The sequence below is a fragment of the Apus apus genome, chromosome 2, assembly GCF_020740795.1.
Source record: "Apus apus isolate bApuApu2 chromosome 2, bApuApu2.pri.cur, whole genome shotgun sequence".
In the NCBI taxonomy this organism is placed as follows: Eukaryota; Metazoa; Chordata; class Aves; order Apodiformes; family Apodidae; genus Apus; species Apus apus.
Genome location: NC_067283.1, coordinates 80,312,238 through 80,331,370, shown reverse-complemented (window position 1 = coordinate 80,331,370; position 19,133 = coordinate 80,312,238). Strand labels below are relative to the sequence as shown.

At 39.5% G+C, this 19,133-nt stretch overlaps 1 protein-coding gene across 5 annotated transcripts in view; it reads left to right on the top strand.

The window, feature by feature from the left end:
- The window catches only part of TRIO (trio Rho guanine nucleotide exchange factor), a 250,398-nt gene extending 231,731 nt beyond the window's left edge, over positions 1-18,667 (top strand). For 4 of the 5 annotated variants that reach the window (XM_051612788.1, XM_051612787.1, XM_051612790.1 and 1 more), the window contains 12 exons: positions 212-403; positions 1,384-1,561; positions 2,422-3,188; positions 7,288-7,535; positions 8,333-8,471; positions 8,829-8,856; positions 9,776-9,938; positions 11,929-12,050; positions 12,746-12,824; positions 13,527-13,727; positions 14,452-14,590; positions 16,114-18,667. In XM_051612788.1, the coding sequence (XP_051468748.1) occupies positions 212-403; positions 1,384-1,561; positions 2,422-3,188; positions 7,288-7,535; positions 8,333-8,471; positions 8,829-8,856; positions 9,776-9,938; positions 11,929-12,050; positions 12,746-12,824; positions 13,527-13,727; positions 14,452-14,590; positions 16,114-16,656 (2,799 nt within the window). In that variant the 3' untranslated portion in view covers positions 16,657-18,667. Of the gene's footprint in view, positions 1-211; positions 404-1,383; positions 1,562-2,421; positions 3,189-7,287; positions 7,536-8,332; positions 8,472-8,828; positions 8,857-9,775; positions 9,939-11,928; positions 12,051-12,745; positions 12,825-13,526; positions 13,728-14,451; positions 14,591-16,113 lie in introns of those variants that run through there. The other variant, XM_051612791.1, reaches the window with a different exon arrangement.
- The last annotated feature ends 466 nt before the right edge of the window (positions 18,668-19,133 follow it).

The window sequence follows — 19,133 nt, the reverse complement described above, 5'->3', positions numbered from 1 at the left end:
TGGGTTTTTTTTCACCTGATGTTTGTTCTTTGAGAAAGGGCACAAGAAAGTCTTGTGTATGAAAGGATGAATGAATACATAATGGTCAGCAACAGTCAGAAACTGGGAAATATACAGAGCTATTTTGACATGATCGTCTTCTCAAAAAAGTTGATTGGGAGAAGAAATTAAGAACTGCACTAAAAGGATTTTTGCTTGCCTCTGTGTTTAGGGTAAAATTGTGGCCCAGGGTAAGCTCCTGCTCCAGGACACATTCTTGGTTACAGACCAGGACACGGGACTTCTGCCACGCTGCAAGGAGAGACGGGTCTTCCTCTTTGAGCAGATTGTTATTTTCAGTGAGCTGCTAGATAAAAAGAAAGGTTTCTCCATGCCTGGATTCTTGTTTAAAAACAGTATCAAGGTAACTGTTGTGTGTGTGTCTTTACGTCCCCTGCACAAAGTCTGCTGAGGTAACAGCTTCTGATTCAGTGTGGAGTCCCTAGTCATATCTAGACGTGCAATCAGAAAACACAGTGAGGTGTCAGTTGTTTCCTGAAATTGCTTCCTACCAAATTTATTCTCACTCTGATGATAAACAGAAATCTTTGGATCCCAGTACTCTGATGCTTCCCCATGTATAGCATACCAGAACAGGTGTTCTTGTACAAAACTGAACAAGCACCCACAGAGTTTAGTCTTCAGCCCTGTGCTGTGTGTATACCACATAGTAAATGTATTGCAAGTTAGGATTGTTACTCTTCACATATCCCTTCTTTTGAGTTCCAGCTAAAATCAGTCCAAATGTATAGGTAACATCTGTAAGTAGTGCCACCTTCATAAACATTTCAGCTCTTCTGCAAGAAAATCCCTCAAGCTAAAAGTTTTTGCTCCCACTTCAAGCCTTCACTGAAACAAAACCTGTTGATGTTAGTGCCCACCAGCCCTCCTGGTGAAGCGTTTTCGGTGGAACCTGCCTCCCTCAATTTGACTCGGCGCTCTGTCAGCTGAGCATCTCCTTCAGCACTGGCTGTATAGCACGTTCCAAGGCATTGCTGTATCTGCAGCAGAAGCCTTCAGTGTGGGCCAGTGGTAAGAGGTCCAGAGGGGCTCAGTATTTAAGTAATACAAAGGGAAAGCAAGAGCCGATGGAGAACATTGGGCCATACTGACCAGTTGGAGATCATTCAGGCACAGTATGTGGGTAAGCTGTACAATAGTCCTTAGTTTACTGTAATCCTTCATTTCATGGTACTATTTTATGGAAGGAAAGGATGTTCATCCTTTGAAGGTCTGAGTCTGAGCTCCCTAAATAAGAGATTTTAGAGTTACGTTTCTCATAAAATGCATGAAGTAAATTCTCCTTTTTTTTTTTTTTTTTTTTTCCTTCTCCTCTCCGTGAAGGTGAGTTGCCTTTCCCTAGAGGAAAATGTGGACAGCGATCCATGTAAATTTGCACTAACATCAAGGACTGGTGATGTCACGGAGACCTTTATTTTGCATTCTGCCAGTCCAGGAGTCCGCCAGTTGTGGATCCATGAAATTAACCAAATTTTGGAAAACCAGCGCAACTTTTTAAATGGTAAATAATTTCCTCTCACTGGGTGCTTGCAATTGAAAAATATCTTTTCTCTCATCTATTGTTTCTTGGCTTTGAAATGTTGTGCAAGTTTCCTTTTTCCTAAGCTAATATAGAACAGTTGGGGGATATGTGCTGCATTTCTGTTTCACAACAGATGCTAGCATTTATTATAAGAGTGGCAGTCTGAATTCACGTGGTGTTCTTTTGGTGAAAATTTCCAAATGTTTAGTAGGAGTGAATCAAGATTGATAATGTCGGTTGAGGTGGAGAGCTTGTGTACCCCTTTAAGCACAGGCAAGCCTTTAAAGGCTAAACACCAGTGGAATTTTAAGCATTAATTCAGAATATGTTTTGTTTATGCTATTTTGGTGACTATTGTTGTTACATCTTACTGTGGCAACAACATTCAGATTCTGCAAGAGAAAAGTAGAAGGTGGTTGTGTCTGCTGTGACGCTAGAAGGTTCTTTCTGTATTTTTGTATCCATTGGTTGTTGCCCCATCTAGACTCTTCTTTTTTTTTTTTTTAAGAGTTGTAATGGATAGAACAATGAGCTGAGAATTCAAAGTTACACCTGTTTTTTCCCAGCTTGGCTGCTGACTGACAAAAGCTGATCCTAGAGGAAAACATTTCTCCCTGGTTTCAGATTTTTCATCTTTAATAGAGGTGCATACAGCAGGTCATGAAGGTGTGATATAGAAAAGTGACTGGAGGTCTGCGGCGTGTCCACCATTGCTAAGGGAATTTGTCTTATTTGAACAGCACTCCCTTTTTGCCAGTAAACGTGTCTGTTTTAAACTGTTCCTGTTCCCTTTCCCGCCCTCCTTTCGCTGATTGCCTCTCCTCCCACCCCTGATGCAGCCTTGACATCCCCAATCGAGTACCAGAGGAACCACAGCAGTGGTGGAGGCGGCAGCGGGAGCAGCAGCGGTAACAGCAGCGGCCCCAGCAGCTGTGGCATCCCCAGCTCCAGCCGTAGCCGGCCATCCCGGATCCCCCAGCCTGTCAGACACCATTCCCCAGTCCTGGTCTCCTCTGCAGCTGCGGCCCAAGCAGAGGCAGACAAGATGTCAGGTATGTCCATTCACAATCTCTCCCTGCCACACTACAACACCTCCTTAGAAAGTGGCCTGAGCCAGCCAGACAGGCACCCTCCCAACGCAGAACCCGACGGTCCTCAGAGAGAAGCTGAGCAGATTCCCAAGATGAAAGTTATTGAAAGTCCCAGGAAGACAGCGGGAAGCATTTCTGGCTCAGCTGACGGAGCCCAGAAAGACTCTCGTGGAAGCTCAGAGGACAGTCGCTCAAGAAACAGCATAGGATCACTGACGCTCGGGAAGCCAAGGCCAGGAGCCATCTCACCAATGAACTCTCCTCTCTCCACAACTTTCCCTTCTCCTTTTGGCAAAGAAACCTTTCCACCCAGCAGCCCCCTGCAGAAGGGCTCCTTTTGGAGCTCCATCCCAGCATCCCCTGCCAGCCGCCCTGGCTCCTTCACTTTCCCTGGGGACAATGACTCCCTCCAGCGGCAGGTCCACCGCCACTCTTCACACAGCAAGGACACAGACCGCATGAGCACATGCTCCTCGACCAGCGAGCAGTCAGTTCACTCCACCCAGAGTAATGGGGTAAGAGCGGAGCACCTCTGTCCTGCGAGCTCTTCTAAAACCTTCCATGCTGCCTTTCTGCGTGTTACCATCACTCTCCGTACTAACTTCTGGCTCTCCGGTGCTGTACTGCTCTGAAATAATCAACTCTTCGAGTATCTTCTGCACATTAAAAAAACAAAATTACCTACCTCTCTGTGTGTGTATACATACAAACGCGGATATGTATACAGACACAAAAGCAACTGCTAACATGAGATGCAATTTCTGCCTCTGCTGAAAACATAGATCACTAGGCTGATACTTACTAACTTGCTCTTCTTGCTTTTTTTCGTCTCTAATTCGAAGGCACATAATTAACATGCTGAAGCGTGGCAGCCAGAGCACCTTGGGGTATGCATTGCAGCCAGCACTTAAATCTGACTTGAAGATTTGGGCAGATTGCCTTGGGGCTTTTTTCCCGTTCATGCACAAATCCGCCACCATTGTCCTGTTGAGTTTTAACTTCGTGGAGACATCTACAGTACATTCCCTGGGCTGCTTGATTTTTATTTTGTGTTAATTTATTGTATTTATTTTTCCCTTTCTCCTTTCAACCTTAGCTGATGTACGACATTCTCTTTTTAAAATCTGTGTCTGGTCACGGAAGCTTCCTGCAATCCACTCAAAATAGGCCAACAAAACCTAGCTAAAATAATCCTCCTTCTACTACAACCAGTACAAATAGTGGCTCCACTTGTCTTTTCTGCTTTGTAAGAAGAACTGGTTTAGGGCATCTGGAGATTCAACCTTATAGTATTCCCTTGGTGTGTTTGTGCAGAAAACTGGGGTATCAACAGAATCCACAATCTCTAATGACATCCACCAGGAAATGCAACACGGCAGTCACAGGGGCACATACAAGTACAAAGCAAAATTCCAAAATTCCATGGCACTTGTCATGGATGTGGTAGGCAGGTTGTGGTGCCTTTCTTTTTAAACTCATGTTTGATTTTTCTCTAAGTGTTGTGTTCTCAAATGTTTGTTCTTCCCCTCTCTCACAAATGTATGCAATACCAATTTTGCAAATCCTCTAACTTGCCAGACCTTTTTTAAATGCATGCATTTCTTTATAGAACTGTTTAACATACAGAGCTTTCTTGACTTCTTAGTTCTTACACTTACTTTTATAATAACTTCAGGAGAAAAAATTATGCCTTGCATGTACTGTATTTTTATTCCGATCTTGTTTCAGCTCTTCATTTGTTTTAGCTCTGTCTTGTGTTTATCTTCAGTCTTGCAAAATGTGATGATCATATAATATCTGGGATAATTGGGAGTATTTTGCAATTAAGCACAGCATATGAATCAAGATGTACTTTTTACATGCAGAGAAGACTTGCATAGTATTAATTAATGTTGTTCTGTTAAAATAGAGAGGAAGAGACAGGATGGCACTGAGTTTTCATAACACTAGAATCTGATACTATCTCAGAAGAGACACCATTGCTTGTTTTTATCTTGCTGTAAAGCATAATATCTGAACGCCTGTCTTCTGCTTTACAGCTATCTTTCTTTTAGTTTTGTAACTGAGATGGAACATGATTCTTCATTCATAACCTCATTTCTGGACCATAATTTAGCGGGATTTCATACCACGTTCCACAGGCTAGAGAAAATGAGCTGTGAAGGTTTTTTTTTATTTAACCATTTGTGTGCGTATTTACATGCACATATGGTTAAGGCTGGTTAATTATGGAAAAGTTACTTGGAAGAAAAAGGAATCGGTTTTGCTACTGTTTAAGGAATATGGGGGAAAAATTTTACATTTTGATTGTAAATCCTCCTCTAATCCTGTGTTATATATCAGTGATGACCAGCAGAACTTGCAGTAGAAGAACATAAACTGTACAAGAATTATCACTTCCTTGCAAGGCAAAAGAAAAGGCTGTGGTGAGAATAAATTCTAATAGAAACACATTAACAAGAATGTTTGGCACTTAGTAGTTACCAGACACTTGTTTATTTAACATATTTATTTGTCCTTGTTGAAAATGAAGAAAATATGATCCTTCAAGATTTAGTTATTAAAAAGAAATGTCATGTTACAGGAAGGTCAGTCCTGCAGTTATGCACATTCTGCTGCATGCTAAGAAACTGTATTTTCAGGTTGGTTTTGCAACTTCAGCCTTCCTTTCCTCTCCCCCTGTAAGTCTAACAGAAGGAGTTAACAAAAGCAGCTTTCTCTGAATAGAGTGGGTTTTCATCTAACTAAAAGAATCTAACAAGTTGTCATCTTACTTTAAACAATCACTGAAAATGAGACTGATTTTTTGGTTCTACTATTCCCAGTTTGCCTGAGTCATGGAAGGGGCTTGCTAATACAAAAGACCACACCAGCTGTCCTCTATGCCAGACAAAATTACTTCTCCCACTGGAAAACCAGCATCTGATATTAAACATAAATACGCTTCCGTAGAGGATATCCAGGATTAGATCTTTCTATGGTAGTGTTTGCTTCATCATCCTAATAGGGGAAAAAAGAATTAACTTGAATCACCCAGTTGAATTAGACAATCTGGCTAGAATAAAATCTACAGATTTACTGGAAACCCAAGCATCCGTGCACTGAACAGGCTATGAATGAGTAATCAGAGACCATTCCTTTTCACATGTCTGGGTTTCTCAGCCAAAACACTCATGGGGAGTCAGGCACCACGAGATGGAGTGACTTGTTCGAGGCCATTAGCAGATTAGAAGAGTATGGGGTTTTCAGGGCTTCCAGTGAACTGTGCTGTCTACTGAGTCCTGCTGCATCTCCTCAACACTGAAGATAGAAGTATTGTGACAGTTTAGAGAAAAATTGTGACTCTGTTTTAATCCTGTGTGCCAGGCTTTTCACACCCTGCTTGTTCCTAAGTGGTGCTAATGTGTGGTTATGCTATCTAAGCCACAGAAGTCTCCATCTGCAGCTGGCTACTGCTTTCCTTTTCAGCTCAGCTGCTACCAGGCAATAGTGAGCCCTCACTGGTAGCAATGTGAAGCAATTTGAAGTAAGAATAGAGACAAAAGCCAGGCACACCCACATAGCACCTCATCCCACATCATCAATAAGCCACCCACTGTGTTTTTAAGTTGCTTCAAGAACAGATATAGCTTATTTCAGGGAACAGGTTGCATAGGCTGGTAATAGTTTTCACACTTGAATGCAAATGTACGAAATTAGTCTTATGTTTGAAAAATAATAATCTCCAATGGATTCATGGCTGGGAGAAGGCTTTTTGTTTTGAAAAATAGTGTGACTTTTAATGTACGTAATTAGTTTTCTGCAAATGCTTGGTGGGGGAACAAACAACATTCATGAGCACTAGTTGAAAGTGTTTGAGCTATCATACTCAGCTATCCTAGTCACTGATCAGTTAGAAGTGAGATTTCCAGATATCTTCTAATAATTCACTGGGCCTATTTTGCCCAATAAATTAATAATTCATTATTTCAGTAATTTACCTCTCAGACTGCATGTTTAAAGAATAAATCTAATCATACAGATTCAACCAGGGTCAAGCCTTGCAGTTTTGACAGACACTGTCAAAAGCCTATTTTTGTTCTTTTGCACCTTGTCATGTTCTGTGTTCAGAAGGCTGGCGTCTTAGATCTGACAAAGAGGTACTAGAAAAAGTACGTAATTTTTGTTGTTGGAACTTCTAGTGTTTATGAGGTAAAGTCTTGACCTGTTACAATATTGAACCTGCACCTGTAAGACCATGAGAAACTGTCCTAACTGCTGTACTCTAGTTTTGTTGCCTGGTAAAGATGTGAGGCTCAACTTGAAAAGAGGACCAGTTGAAATCTATGTATAAACTGACTGCTAGTTAAAAGAAGTAATCTTGAGTAAAAGTAATGGGAATAAATTTCTGCCGCAGCTGTACATGAAGGTATTTGAAGATCAAACTAATTTGCACAAGATAAATAGACACAGGCAGCTTTACAAGAGAAATCATAGCTCTGCTTTTTGACTACAGCTTAAGTTATGTGGATTATGCAGGGTATGTAGCAGGCCAAGAACAGCCTGTCTTCTTCGTGAACTTTAAACTTGGTTCTTTTTTTCCCCCTTTTTTCTGCTTCCAATTGACACTTTCAGAGTGAAAGTAGCAGCAGTAGCAATATCTCCACCATGCTGGTGACACACGATTACACGGCAGTGAAGGAGGATGAGATAAATGTCTACCAAGGAGAGGTCGTGCAGATTCTAGCCAGCAACCAACAGAACATGTTTTTGGTGTTCAGAGCCGCCACTGATCAGTGCCCTGCAGCCGAAGGCTGGATTCCCGGCTATGTCTTGGGGCATACCAGTGCAGTCATCATTGACAACCCTGATGGAACCATCAAGTGAGTGCCTGGATGTGTGTGGAAGGGGAGGAGGAAGAAAAACTAGCAATTTAGACAAGACTTTGAGCCCCTTAAACCGAAAGTTGATTGGATCTTTGAGAAATAAATTAACATCAAGCAGAATAAGTACCTGAGAGGTCCCTTAGAAATTTCAAAATAAAAGGTAGTAAGAAAGAGCCCAGAAGCACATATTCTTTATTAATAAAGCTGTAGTAGTGCAGTCTGCTGGGAAAATATGATGAAAGAATACATTATATAAGAGCAGCAAGAGTTACAGGTTTAGATTTGATAGAATGAGTTATCAGGCTAGACATTTTTGTTTAGGAAAACAGGGAATGTTTGTTCCAAGTGAAATGAGATTTTCAGAGTTTCTAGATCTCTGCTTTGAGCCACAAATTATTGAAAATGACTGGTTTTGCTAGAAAGATCTCCTTCAAATCTGCAATGGGAGAAATTATATCAAAGTTCTTAGTGGTAAAGCTTTATGTAAAACTTCTCTAGGCTGTATTTGATACAGATTTAATACTGATCACTGCTTAGTTGGATTGACAGTTTATTCTCATATAGAAAGTTTACCATTTAAGCAATGATTTCAAGAAATACTGAAGTGCAGGCTAATCTTACTAAGTTGCTTACAGTTGAATCAAGAGTAGCATCTCTTATAGACTACTTAATGTACTTCAATACAATGAAATAACATTTTGACATATTACCTCAATGCCATTTCAAACTAGAGAGAATAACACATAACCTGGGATTGAAAAAACATTGATCAAAGTTTACTGTTCTGTATGCAGGAAGTCAACGTCTTGGCACACAGCACTCCGTTTAAGGAAGAAATCTGAGAAAAAAGATAAAGACGGCAAAAGGGAAGGCAAGCTAGAAAATGGTTACCGCAAATCCCGAGAAGGACTTGCCAACAAGGTTTCTGTCAAGGTAAATGTTACAAAGATGTAGTAGTTTCCCAAAGGAGCTGTGCTGAGATTTCTTTAGAAGTAGCTTCTGCCAGAATTTCACGTGAAGGAGCTGGAGGCAGCCGTGGTTATAATGGACAGCGTTTGCCAAATCTCAAGGCAGGAAGATGTCATCTTGGAGCCTGTAAGCGCGATGATGTACCAGAAGGACATTGCAGAAAGAGCAGACTGGTGCTGAAATTCTGGTGTTTAGGTGTTTTTTGGATCTTTGTGGGTACAGCTCACTTCAGACCATCCCTGTGCTTTGTTTTCTGCCATTCTTTATTTTCTTATAAATTTATAAGAGCATTAATTCTTTAATTTCTCCTTTCCATTCCAGCTTCTCAACCCCAATTACATTTATGATGGTAAGTTGCTTTAATTTTTAAAAGTCACAGTAAATATAATTTGATTAGAACATGGTTTACGTTGTTTAAATTCCCTTGAAATGAATTACATCAGGAACTGCATGTTTACTATAGAAATACATATAGGCTCTTTTTGGATAAAGGAGACAGTTAATGAAAAATGTCATATTTATTTTTTAAGATGCAAGGAACACATTTTTGTTCGCAAGCTGAAAACATTAAACACAAGGACCATATGATATGTTGTTCAGAAAGATTTACACTCCTACAGTTGCATGGAGAATATATGGAAGTTGGGCCTTGCTCAATTTGGAAAATGACCAGGCCAAGAGCTGGAGACCTTCTGCTTGCTTCTTAACCTAGCACCCTAGGGAACATTCAGGGCCTCTCCAGTGCAGAGGCTGATCAAGACAAAGACAGTGGTCCCCTGGGGTGAGGGCCAGACTGGGCTTTTATCTTAATACACAGAACCAAACTTCTTGAGTTTCACCTGTCTGCAAAAAGGAGAAACACTACTGTGCCTCAGCAGATGAGCAAGGTGTTTTGTTTTCCCTTTTGCAAACTTAGCTGGATATGAAATAGCCTAGCTGAACACGTCCTTAAATACTTTCCTCTGTACAGTTTCCTCAGCTTACCATAAACAGGGTGTTTGGTTCACCATGGTAGGCTTCAGGGTTAAATGTGACATAGCAGAGCTGTTGTGTCCAAGTTCATGCAGAGAAAAATGCACTAGCTCTGCAGAGCCCCAGCAAGTGGCCTAACCATGGCTGTGCCCCAAGGGTAGAGGGAGCTAGTGCACTGTCACCTGGGGAGTTTAAAGTACCGCACTGCTTTCTCTAACAGAAGATAGAGTGCAAGGAATAGAAAAGCAAATTTATTAACTTCACTTGACTTAATGCCATTAATATTATTTTTCCAGTTCCCCCAGAGTTTATAATACCATTGAGTGAGGTAACATGTGAGACAGGAGAGACCATCGTGCTTAGGTGTAAAGTCTGTGGTCGGCCCAAGGCTTCAGTTACTTGGAAAGGTCCTGATCATAACACACTGAGCAATGACGGTCATCACAGCATTTCGTACAGGTACAGTATTTTGTTTAATATTGGACAAGCACTATTGAAACTGTTATATTTTCTATGTGCACCCTTGGTGCAAGATAACTTTTGGCTTTGAGGCATAAAGATAGGGTTGCCCTCAGACAGAAATAATTCACAGCTGGGATTTTCTGAAAATGTTGCGTAACTTCTATGTATGATTGGGGTACCCAAAGGTCATATTCAGTTGGTTTTTGAAAACAAAAGAAAATTCACCTGGTACTTCTGCCTCTGGTTCCTCTTGACATGGCAATGTCACTGTATTCATTGTTGAAGCGTGGAAATAAATGTTTTTTGTCTGTTTTCAGCTTCGCTATGATAGAACTTAACAGACTAACTGGTAACTCCAACACTTGATTAAGAAGATAAATTGCTGTATATTGTAATATGAAACTGCATATTAGGAAAGTTACCTTTTTCTGAAAATACGTTCTTTTGTATACAGAAAATGTTGCGCTTATAAGTAACTTCAGTGTGAAGAAATGTCTTATTTATGAATTGTGCTTTCAATTCAGAATGAGAGTTTTTTTGTGAAATCTTTCCTCATTAATAGATAGAAAAGTACGTCATCATCTTAGAGGTTATTCTGTATAGTCCAGCTTAGCTGCAGACTTGGTGATATGTTATACTGTTGGGTTTTTTTACCTCCTGGTGCTCCTGCTTTTTCTTTTCCACTGGATACAATTTCTTATGGGAGACAGAGGCATTGTGGCAGATCTGCTCCTGCATGCAGGACCATTGTGAGAGTAAGAGTTAGATTCACTAGGTTTAATTAACTGTGATCCATTACTGTTACATAATTATATTCAGTAAATCACATTGGTTGTGCCTGACAGATTTATAGAAATAATAATAATAATAATAATAATAATAATAATAATAATAATAATAATAATAATAATAATAATGATGATGATGATGATGATGAAATCTTCTTTAAGCTGGGGGAGGGGAGGTCATGTTCCTATGTTCCTAAAATTTACATTGTTTTTTCCCCTGAAGTTAAGTCACGTGGTGAAGACTGTGACAAATATTTTTTTGGTTCAGTTAGTCAAATGACTTGCAGTAAATGGGATGAATCCAAAGGAAATCAATAAGAATGGCAGAAAATCTTGAAAATATGCCATATTGTGAAAGAATAACACAATGTTAGAGTTGTTTTGAGCCTAGAAGTGAAAACTGTAGGGAGGACTTGCCAAGTATTCACATTTGTAAGAGACTTCTGCAAACAGCATTATCTCTTGTTCATGTCCATGGCAGATGGTCAAAAAAGTACTAGGCCTGAATTGCACTGAGGAAGAGTTAAGTAAACATTTAAAGACAAACCATCAAGCAAAAAGACTGGTTGAGCAGTGAGAAAGAGTAAGAAAGAATCTGCAGTATCTTTCTCCTGAGGTCTCACATAGCTTATAGCTGTCTCTGCCCTGAAGCAGAGGGAAACTTAAAGTCTTCTTTGGTTTCTTCCCATCTCATTCTCCCAGATTCTGAGGCCTCCAAAATTGTGGTGAGATGCACCTTTTGTATTGAATGTGGAGGCTGCTCTTAAAAGGGATGAATGCTCTGGGAGTAAAAATGTTAGATCAGCTTCTATATGCTGGAAGTCAGGGGTGGAAACTAGCCTTTCAGAAGGAACCGCGACGGGTGGTTGACTCAGTGTGGATTGTCCTAATTTGAAGAAAGTAGAGAAAGCAGGAAGAAATAGAGGAAGCATTTGATTTCTCAAACACAGTGAAGTCTGGGACATGCTGACACAGAGTGTCAGTGAGGATGCATTTCTAATAGTAGGACATTCCAAGGTACTCGTATTCTGATAGATGCTTCTGAAATGGCAGGGACCAGATTAGTAATGCTTGTCCAGAGAGAGATAGGGGCTAGAGAAGAAGAAATACTAACAGTATCAATCTAGCTTTGTTTGATTTCCATAGCTTAAAGTCTATAAAATGAATATAAAGTTAATGGATGCCATTGTGTTTCCCAGTGACTTAGGAGAGGCTTCACTGAAAATCATTGGCGTCACTGCAGAAGACGATGGTATCTATACATGTATAGCTGCAAACGATATGGGTTCGGTTTCATCTTCCGCCAGTCTACGAGTTTTAGGTAGGCCTGTCTCTCTGCTGTTTTGTCTAATTACATTAAAAGTGTTTGGTACCCGTCACACAAGAAAAAGAAGACCCTAGCTATTGGGTATCCCTTTGTTAAAGGAGTAATATAACCTTTTCACCTCTGACATACCACTTGTTTCAGCCAGAATAGACGTACTTCTAGGATGTAAATGATTGGAGATTCATACTGACAAGATACCTGTACTGTCAACGTATATTTACCTCATCTGTCATTACTTGTTCAAACACACGATGATAAAATCATATTTCATTATCTGCATTCTTAGTTTAGTCTCAATTAAATTTACTATGCTAACATGTATAATTTCTAAAGTGTACAGATAAGAGTAGTATTGCTTTGTATATTAACATGGCCCTTTGCTTGAATTGTCAAGCCACGGTGTTCAGGAGAACATGTAACTATTTCTTGGTTTTGCATCATGGATCTATACTTAAATTATATTATTTCATTGCCTGAAATGAGGCAACCTGAATGTTTGTGTGAGAATGAAAAGGAGACTTGCAAAGATAAAAAACGTGTGTGTTTTGGGGGCAGACAGGAAAGGAAAAAGTATGGGGTTTAGTTGGTGTGTTTGATGGCGTTGTGATAAGTTTCTGTGTGTGTTTGTGCATTCAGTTATTCTTAAGCCATACCATCCTCTTTTTTTTTTTTCCTTCCTTTTTTTGTAGGTCCTGGAAATGATGGAATCATGGTAATCTGGAAAGACAACTTTGATTCCCTCTACAGTGAAGTGGCTGAGCTCGGCAGGTGTGTTCTGTATGCTGATCTCCAAAGTATGGTAGATTAAAATATGAACTTCTTACTCAAAAATTAAAGTATCTTTGAAAAGCCGGAATTACATTGGATGAAATAGAAATGAGGAAGTGAAAAAATCTTACCAGCACTAGATGGCACTGCATAAACAATATATTTAGGCTGAAGTAGTATCACAGGGATGTGTTTTTTAGATACTTAGGAAAGCTACATAGTTTTTTGGTTTTTTTAAGCATGCCTTACAGTGACTGATGCTGCCTGAACCTTTTTATTTAGAATATGAAAAGTACAGACATAAAAAGTCTGAAAATGAGCAAAAAGCAAAATTATTTACATAGAATTTGCATTTGTCCAAATTAATGGACCAAACCTTTGAGAACTGAATGCCATGTTGGCTTGAGTTCATAGAATCATAGAATCATTTAGGTTGGAAAAGACCTTTAAGATCATCAACCTTAACCCTACTCTACTCTGTTCACCCTTAAACCATATCCGCAAGAGTTATCTGCAGATGTCTGTCTCAAAAGTTTTGTGGTTTTTTTTACAGACACATTTTGTAGAAGATGCATGCACTTAAAACTCTTATGTCCTGAAACTGCTCTATAAGGGTTGCTTGAAATAAGATCTCTTTCAAGGTTAAAGTATGTCCTTATTGCTTTGATAAGTTAGTTCTTTCCTTTCAATATTGTATTCCAGGGGCAGATTTTCTGTCGTAAAGAAGTGTGACCAGAAGGGAACCAAGCGAGCAGTAGCCACTAAGTTTGTGAATAAGAAGTTGATGAAGCGAGACCAGGTTACCCATGAACTTGGAGTCATGCAGAATCTCCAGCATCCCCAGCTCATTGGCCTTCTCGATACCTTTGAGACCTCCACCAACTACATACTAGTGTTAGAAATGTGTGTGAACCACAATGTTATGCATAAAATACAACCTACACAGCTGACTTTCTCAGGCTTTTAGAGTGGTTTATGAATAGGGAACTTTAAGGTTTCACTTTAAAGTGAACTTGAAGGTTTGAAGACATCTAAATGAAAAAACGTGGTTGTCTAATGCTGTTATTAAAATGTTGAGTTTAATAATATACTCAGAAGGAAGCAAGTTGATGTATTAAACTGATACATGATTATATTAGCCTGAAGGTCCAGAAATTATTTTTTATCAAGTGACTGCAACACGCGAATTAGGAATGTTTTCATCTGGTGGCTTGATATCAGTCTTCTTCATAGCCTAGCCCTCTGTCTTCCAGATGCTGCAGGCTATGGTTATTCCTGTAGTCTGGCAGGATGTGTCTGGTCTTTCAGCCTGGCTGAAAAACAGTGCATCTTCCTTTCCTTCTCTGCCTTCATTCTCTGCTCCCACTTCAGAATTAGTTGCCCGTATAGTAGGTGCTGACCAGCTGCAAGTGACAAAGAACATTTTCACTAGCAGGCAGGAAGAACAATGTCGAAGGAACAATAGCCAAACATCAGAAACAGTGGTGATTGCTTGATGCAGTTGTGGTTTTTAAGGGACACTTTTCTTGAACATTTTTCTGTATAATTTTCAAGATGGTTAGGTTTTTCTTTCAGTTCTTATCTTTGTATTAATCCAAAACATAATTATATTTTGTCATTCCAATAGGGCTGACCAGGGTCGCCTTCTAGACTATGTTGTGCGATGGGGAAACCTCACAGAAGGGAAGATCAGACTTTACCTGGGAGAGATTCTGGAAGCTGTGCAGTATCTTCACAACTGCAGAATAGCACATTTGGACCTAAAGGTGAGGAGTTAATGGGTTTCCTAGCAGTGTTTGCCATTCCAGGCATAAAAACCTTCCTCTTCTAGGAAACTGACAGTTGGGAACATAGAACTCTGAATTGCTCTGAGACTGAATGGTATGTGAAGACTCCATTCCCAAATGCTTTAGATCTTTCACAGCCAGCAAAGCCAAAACTTTGAATTCCCAGTGTTTTCCTCCTGAAGCTTGCTGGTCCTATGTGTCCTTTGTGCTGGAAATACTTACTGACAGGAACAGGTTTGGGGTTTTATTCTATTTATGTACATTCTGATAAACTTGCAGCAGAAATCAATTTCTTTCTCAAGAAGTGCAGAGTTTGTTGTGAGAGACTGCTTTTGCTTTTTAACTGCAAATGTGTTTCTCATCTTCACACTTTGAGGACTCTGATATCTCTCTGAATGGTTCCTGTTAATGTCTCTGTTCTTCCCTCTGAACTCTAATGGAACCACAAGGATTTTATGCATTCTATTAGGAAAAACTATATAAGAAGGTCTTAATGAGAATATTAATTAAAAACTTATTTTTTTTCTCCCATCTGTATTTGAATAATAAGGAATTTTGGTATTGACAAGTCATCTTTTTAGGCAGGGTTTCTTTAGCCAAAAGGGGGTCATGGTGAGAAAAAAAGCATAAAGAACCTCCATCTTCCCTCCATATACTTCTGTCTTCCAGGCAGAATGAGTCTGGTCTGCTTATGATGTAGACCCAAATTGTAATTTTTTTCTAATGCTATGTGGAGTTCACCCATACCTTTTCCAGTCTCAGGCTACATACAAACAAAAAAATTGACTAACTTGCAGGTAAGTCACTATTTTGCGAAAATCACAGCTACAGCAGCAGTAACTTCAGAAATAAAATAATAAAAATATTTCTATTTCCAGCTCACCTATCGTGGGACAGTTCTTTTGAAGCCATATGCATCCAACAGGATCTGTTGCTGTAGTAGTCTCATAACAGTAATTGACTTCAATTTGTACAGCTGTGTTATGTTAAGGAATCACCAAGTGAAGCTGAATTTTGTTGAAAACATCTTGAAAATTCTGACAAAGTCTTCCAGTATTTAAATGCAAGGGGTTTGTTGTCTCTCTGTCGTAAACTAAATAGAGCAGTTGCTTTATTCACCTTCTATTTGTAATTGCTGTTCTTTAAGCTTAAGTTCTCAAACACAGGTTCCTGTGAAACTTTGCAGAGCTGCTCTTCTGAACATTTGCTCTATTATCTGGCAGAACTGTATTTTCCTGCAAAAGTTGTAGTTCAGCAGCTAAAACACACTCATTTCATACTGTAGTTGGTGAGAAACTGCCTGCTGGATGATCTGGGGGAACCCTTGGTAGGACTGCCTATGAGCTTTGCAGTGTTGGCCTTCAGCAATAATCCATATAGCTTGTAGCTATTGTGCTCTTGATCTGACAGCACTGGCTGGGAAGCCATAATGCTGGAGCATTAAATCTGTGTTAGACTGACTTGAAAATAGACATTCTAAATTCTGCTTTTATGTTTTCTAGCCTGAAAATATTTTGGTGGACCAGAGTTCCACAAAGCCAACTATAAAACTGGCTGACTTTGGAGATGCAGTCCAGCTCAATACCACGTATTATATCCACCAGTTACTTGGAAACCCAGAGTTTGCAGCTCCTGAAATTATTCTTGGAAATCCTGTTTCCCTCACTTCAGATGTTTGGAGCATTGGAGTGCTCACATACGTCCTTCTTAGTGGCGTCTCTCCTTTCCTGGATGAAAGTGTAGAGGAAACTTGCCTGAATATTTGCCGCTTAGACTTTAGTTTCCCAGATGACTACTTCAAAGGAGTTAGCCAGAAGGCCAAAGATTTTGTATGCTTCCTACTTCAGGATGACCCAGCTAAGCGTCCCTCGGCTGCACTGGCCCTCCAGGAGCAATGGCTGCAGCTGGGGAACAGCAAAAGTGCTGACAGCATTGACACATCCAGACTGACTTCATTCATTGAGCGGCGAAAACACCAGAATGATGTTCGACCCATCCGTAGCATTAAAAACTTCCTACAGAGCAGGCTCTTGCCAAGAGTTTGACCTTGCTTGAAGTTCTCTCTCATTCTCTTTCACCTGCCAATCAATCAGACTGGAGATGGACTCCTCCTGCCAATCAATCAATCAGACTGGAGATAGACTCCTCCTGCCAATCAGCTGTTGACTTGAATTTTGGGGAGGGCAAACCCCGAGCCAACCAGCTGCTAAGCGAATGTTCGTGTGCAAACGCATTCCAGGGGGACCCGTGCGGGGTGGCGCGGGGGACTGGCAATGCAGACTTCACTGGGGTGGAGGACAGTAGCACTGTACTCTGCAAAAAAGCAGTCACGAGTGATACAGTAACAGTATTTTATTCAGGTTTCTGAAAAAATAAAAATAAAAAAAATAGTTTTTTTAATAAACAAGAGTTGAATTTTGCAAGTGAACTTAACTACCGTTTTCAAGATTTATTCAAGGAGAAATGCCTATGTTCGAAGCACTGGTGTTAAACAAAAATTACATCATGCCTGGAGAAGACTCACCAAAATGGCTGCCTATTGATACGGCCTCCATTTATAACATCTGGTTTTCACTTGGTCCTAGAGCTTTCCAGTTGCCTCGCCTGTATGTATCTCACGTAGCAGTGCACTGAGATCAGACTCTGCTTTTAAGTGCATCCAACCTCAAAGTTTTTGCATACAAATAGAATGAATTGTTTTGCTCTGATAAAATGTAGGCCTTACTTGTACATAGACTGTTACCTGCCTTCAGTCTGTAATTTTATTTTTTTTTTCCCCCTCCCTCCCCTCATCCTTTTTTTCCCCTCCCTCCTTCCTAAATGGTGGTATACCACTGTGCGGGTCTTCAGTTTGGGTCAGAACTCACTGTCCCCATAGAAAAGGAGTTGGGGTTGGTGCCCAGCTTGCCAACCTGATTGTCGAGCAGTATACAGCAGGATGAAATACTGTAAATGCACTCATTTGGGATTTTGTTTTCTTTCATATCATGTGCAATGTTGTGGCTTTAACATTTTATGCAACTATTTATGAGGACCTCTGTTGTAACTGTAATAAATATATAGAAAAAGCACATACTTAGTACGGTGAGCTTTATGGTTTTGTTTGTGTGTTTGGGGTTTCTGGGTGGGCAGGGGCGGGTGTGTTGTACCACACTGTCATTATTAGTTTAAGATGAGGGCTAGCATAGAATTTAGTCAAAACTAGTCAGTTTTAAGGATTGTTCAAAAACAAAACAAAACAGCAAAAAAAAAAAAAAGGGAGAGAGAGAGATAGAGGTATTGGTATCCCATATCTCAAACTGGTTAAGTGGGGTGACACTTTTAAAATGTATTATTGTATTCAAAATGCCAAAGTCTGACTTTCCCAGAATCAAGTCTCAACACTTACTACTTTTTAGGATTTTTAAATCTGTGTTTACTTCTTTCTGTGAAATGAACAAATTAATTTTGTGCTCTTTGGTGAAGAAAACATTCAGCAAGTAGTGGCCAGATGATGAGAATCTGACATGTAATGTAATTGTCTTAGTAATTGTTTTTAAGGTTGAAGTAATACTAACGTGAGCTATTTAAAAAAAAAAAGAGATGGTTTTCTGTACATCACTGAGATCATATGGGTGTGTTGTCATCTATGTGTGAAATGCCATGTTTAAAGAAACAAGCCAACATCGCACCATAGTTAGATATATGGGTCTGAAGCCATAACCTAGCTTGGGTTAGTTTTGAGCTTTGAGGCTTCCACTGTATTCTATTTATTCCTTTTTTGGCTTTTGGGGTTTTTTTTTGTTGTTTTTATTTGTTTGTTTGTTTGTTTTGTAAAGTTGTACAGAAACTTTTTAAAAGAAAACAACTGACTTCAAAACTGGATGTGTATTCGTACCAACCTCATATCATTATGTTTGTGTATTATTTTGCTTTATTGTTTTAGTTAAAATTTTGCTTTATTTTGCATGTATATTTCTTTGTACAGTGACCTTACATGTTTACACAGTATGACGTGATGTAAATATTTTATTTTGCCATCAGTTATTTTGAAAAAAATTAAACATATTTGACATATTTGTCTGATCTCTTGCTTTAAGGAGGCTGAAAGTTTAGGATTGGTTATATTTCAGTTGGGCTCTGTATTTAGAAAAAAAAAAGCATGTTATTGCTACAAAATGAATTTTAAATTGCAGTGATGTATCTTTCTTTTATGCCTTGCAAAATAATACTTGCCTTTGCTCTAAGTGTTGAGTGCTTTGCAGTGTCATGATTGCTTTTATACAAAGTATGCATAACTCTCTTTGACAATGGAATTCATTATAGTCTTTATTAGCTAGTAAATACTGACCAGCAGATTTTTCTACCAGATGTTCCCAGTTAAAAACCAAAGGATCATATTCAGGTTAATGTTAAACTGGGGAACAGATTTCCCACATCTTTTAGGCATTCCAGATTCATTAGGATCAAAAGTTACTTTCAGCCATAAAGACTTGGGTTTTGCAGCTAAACTCTTGTTCGTATCCTGTAAGGGATGAAACAG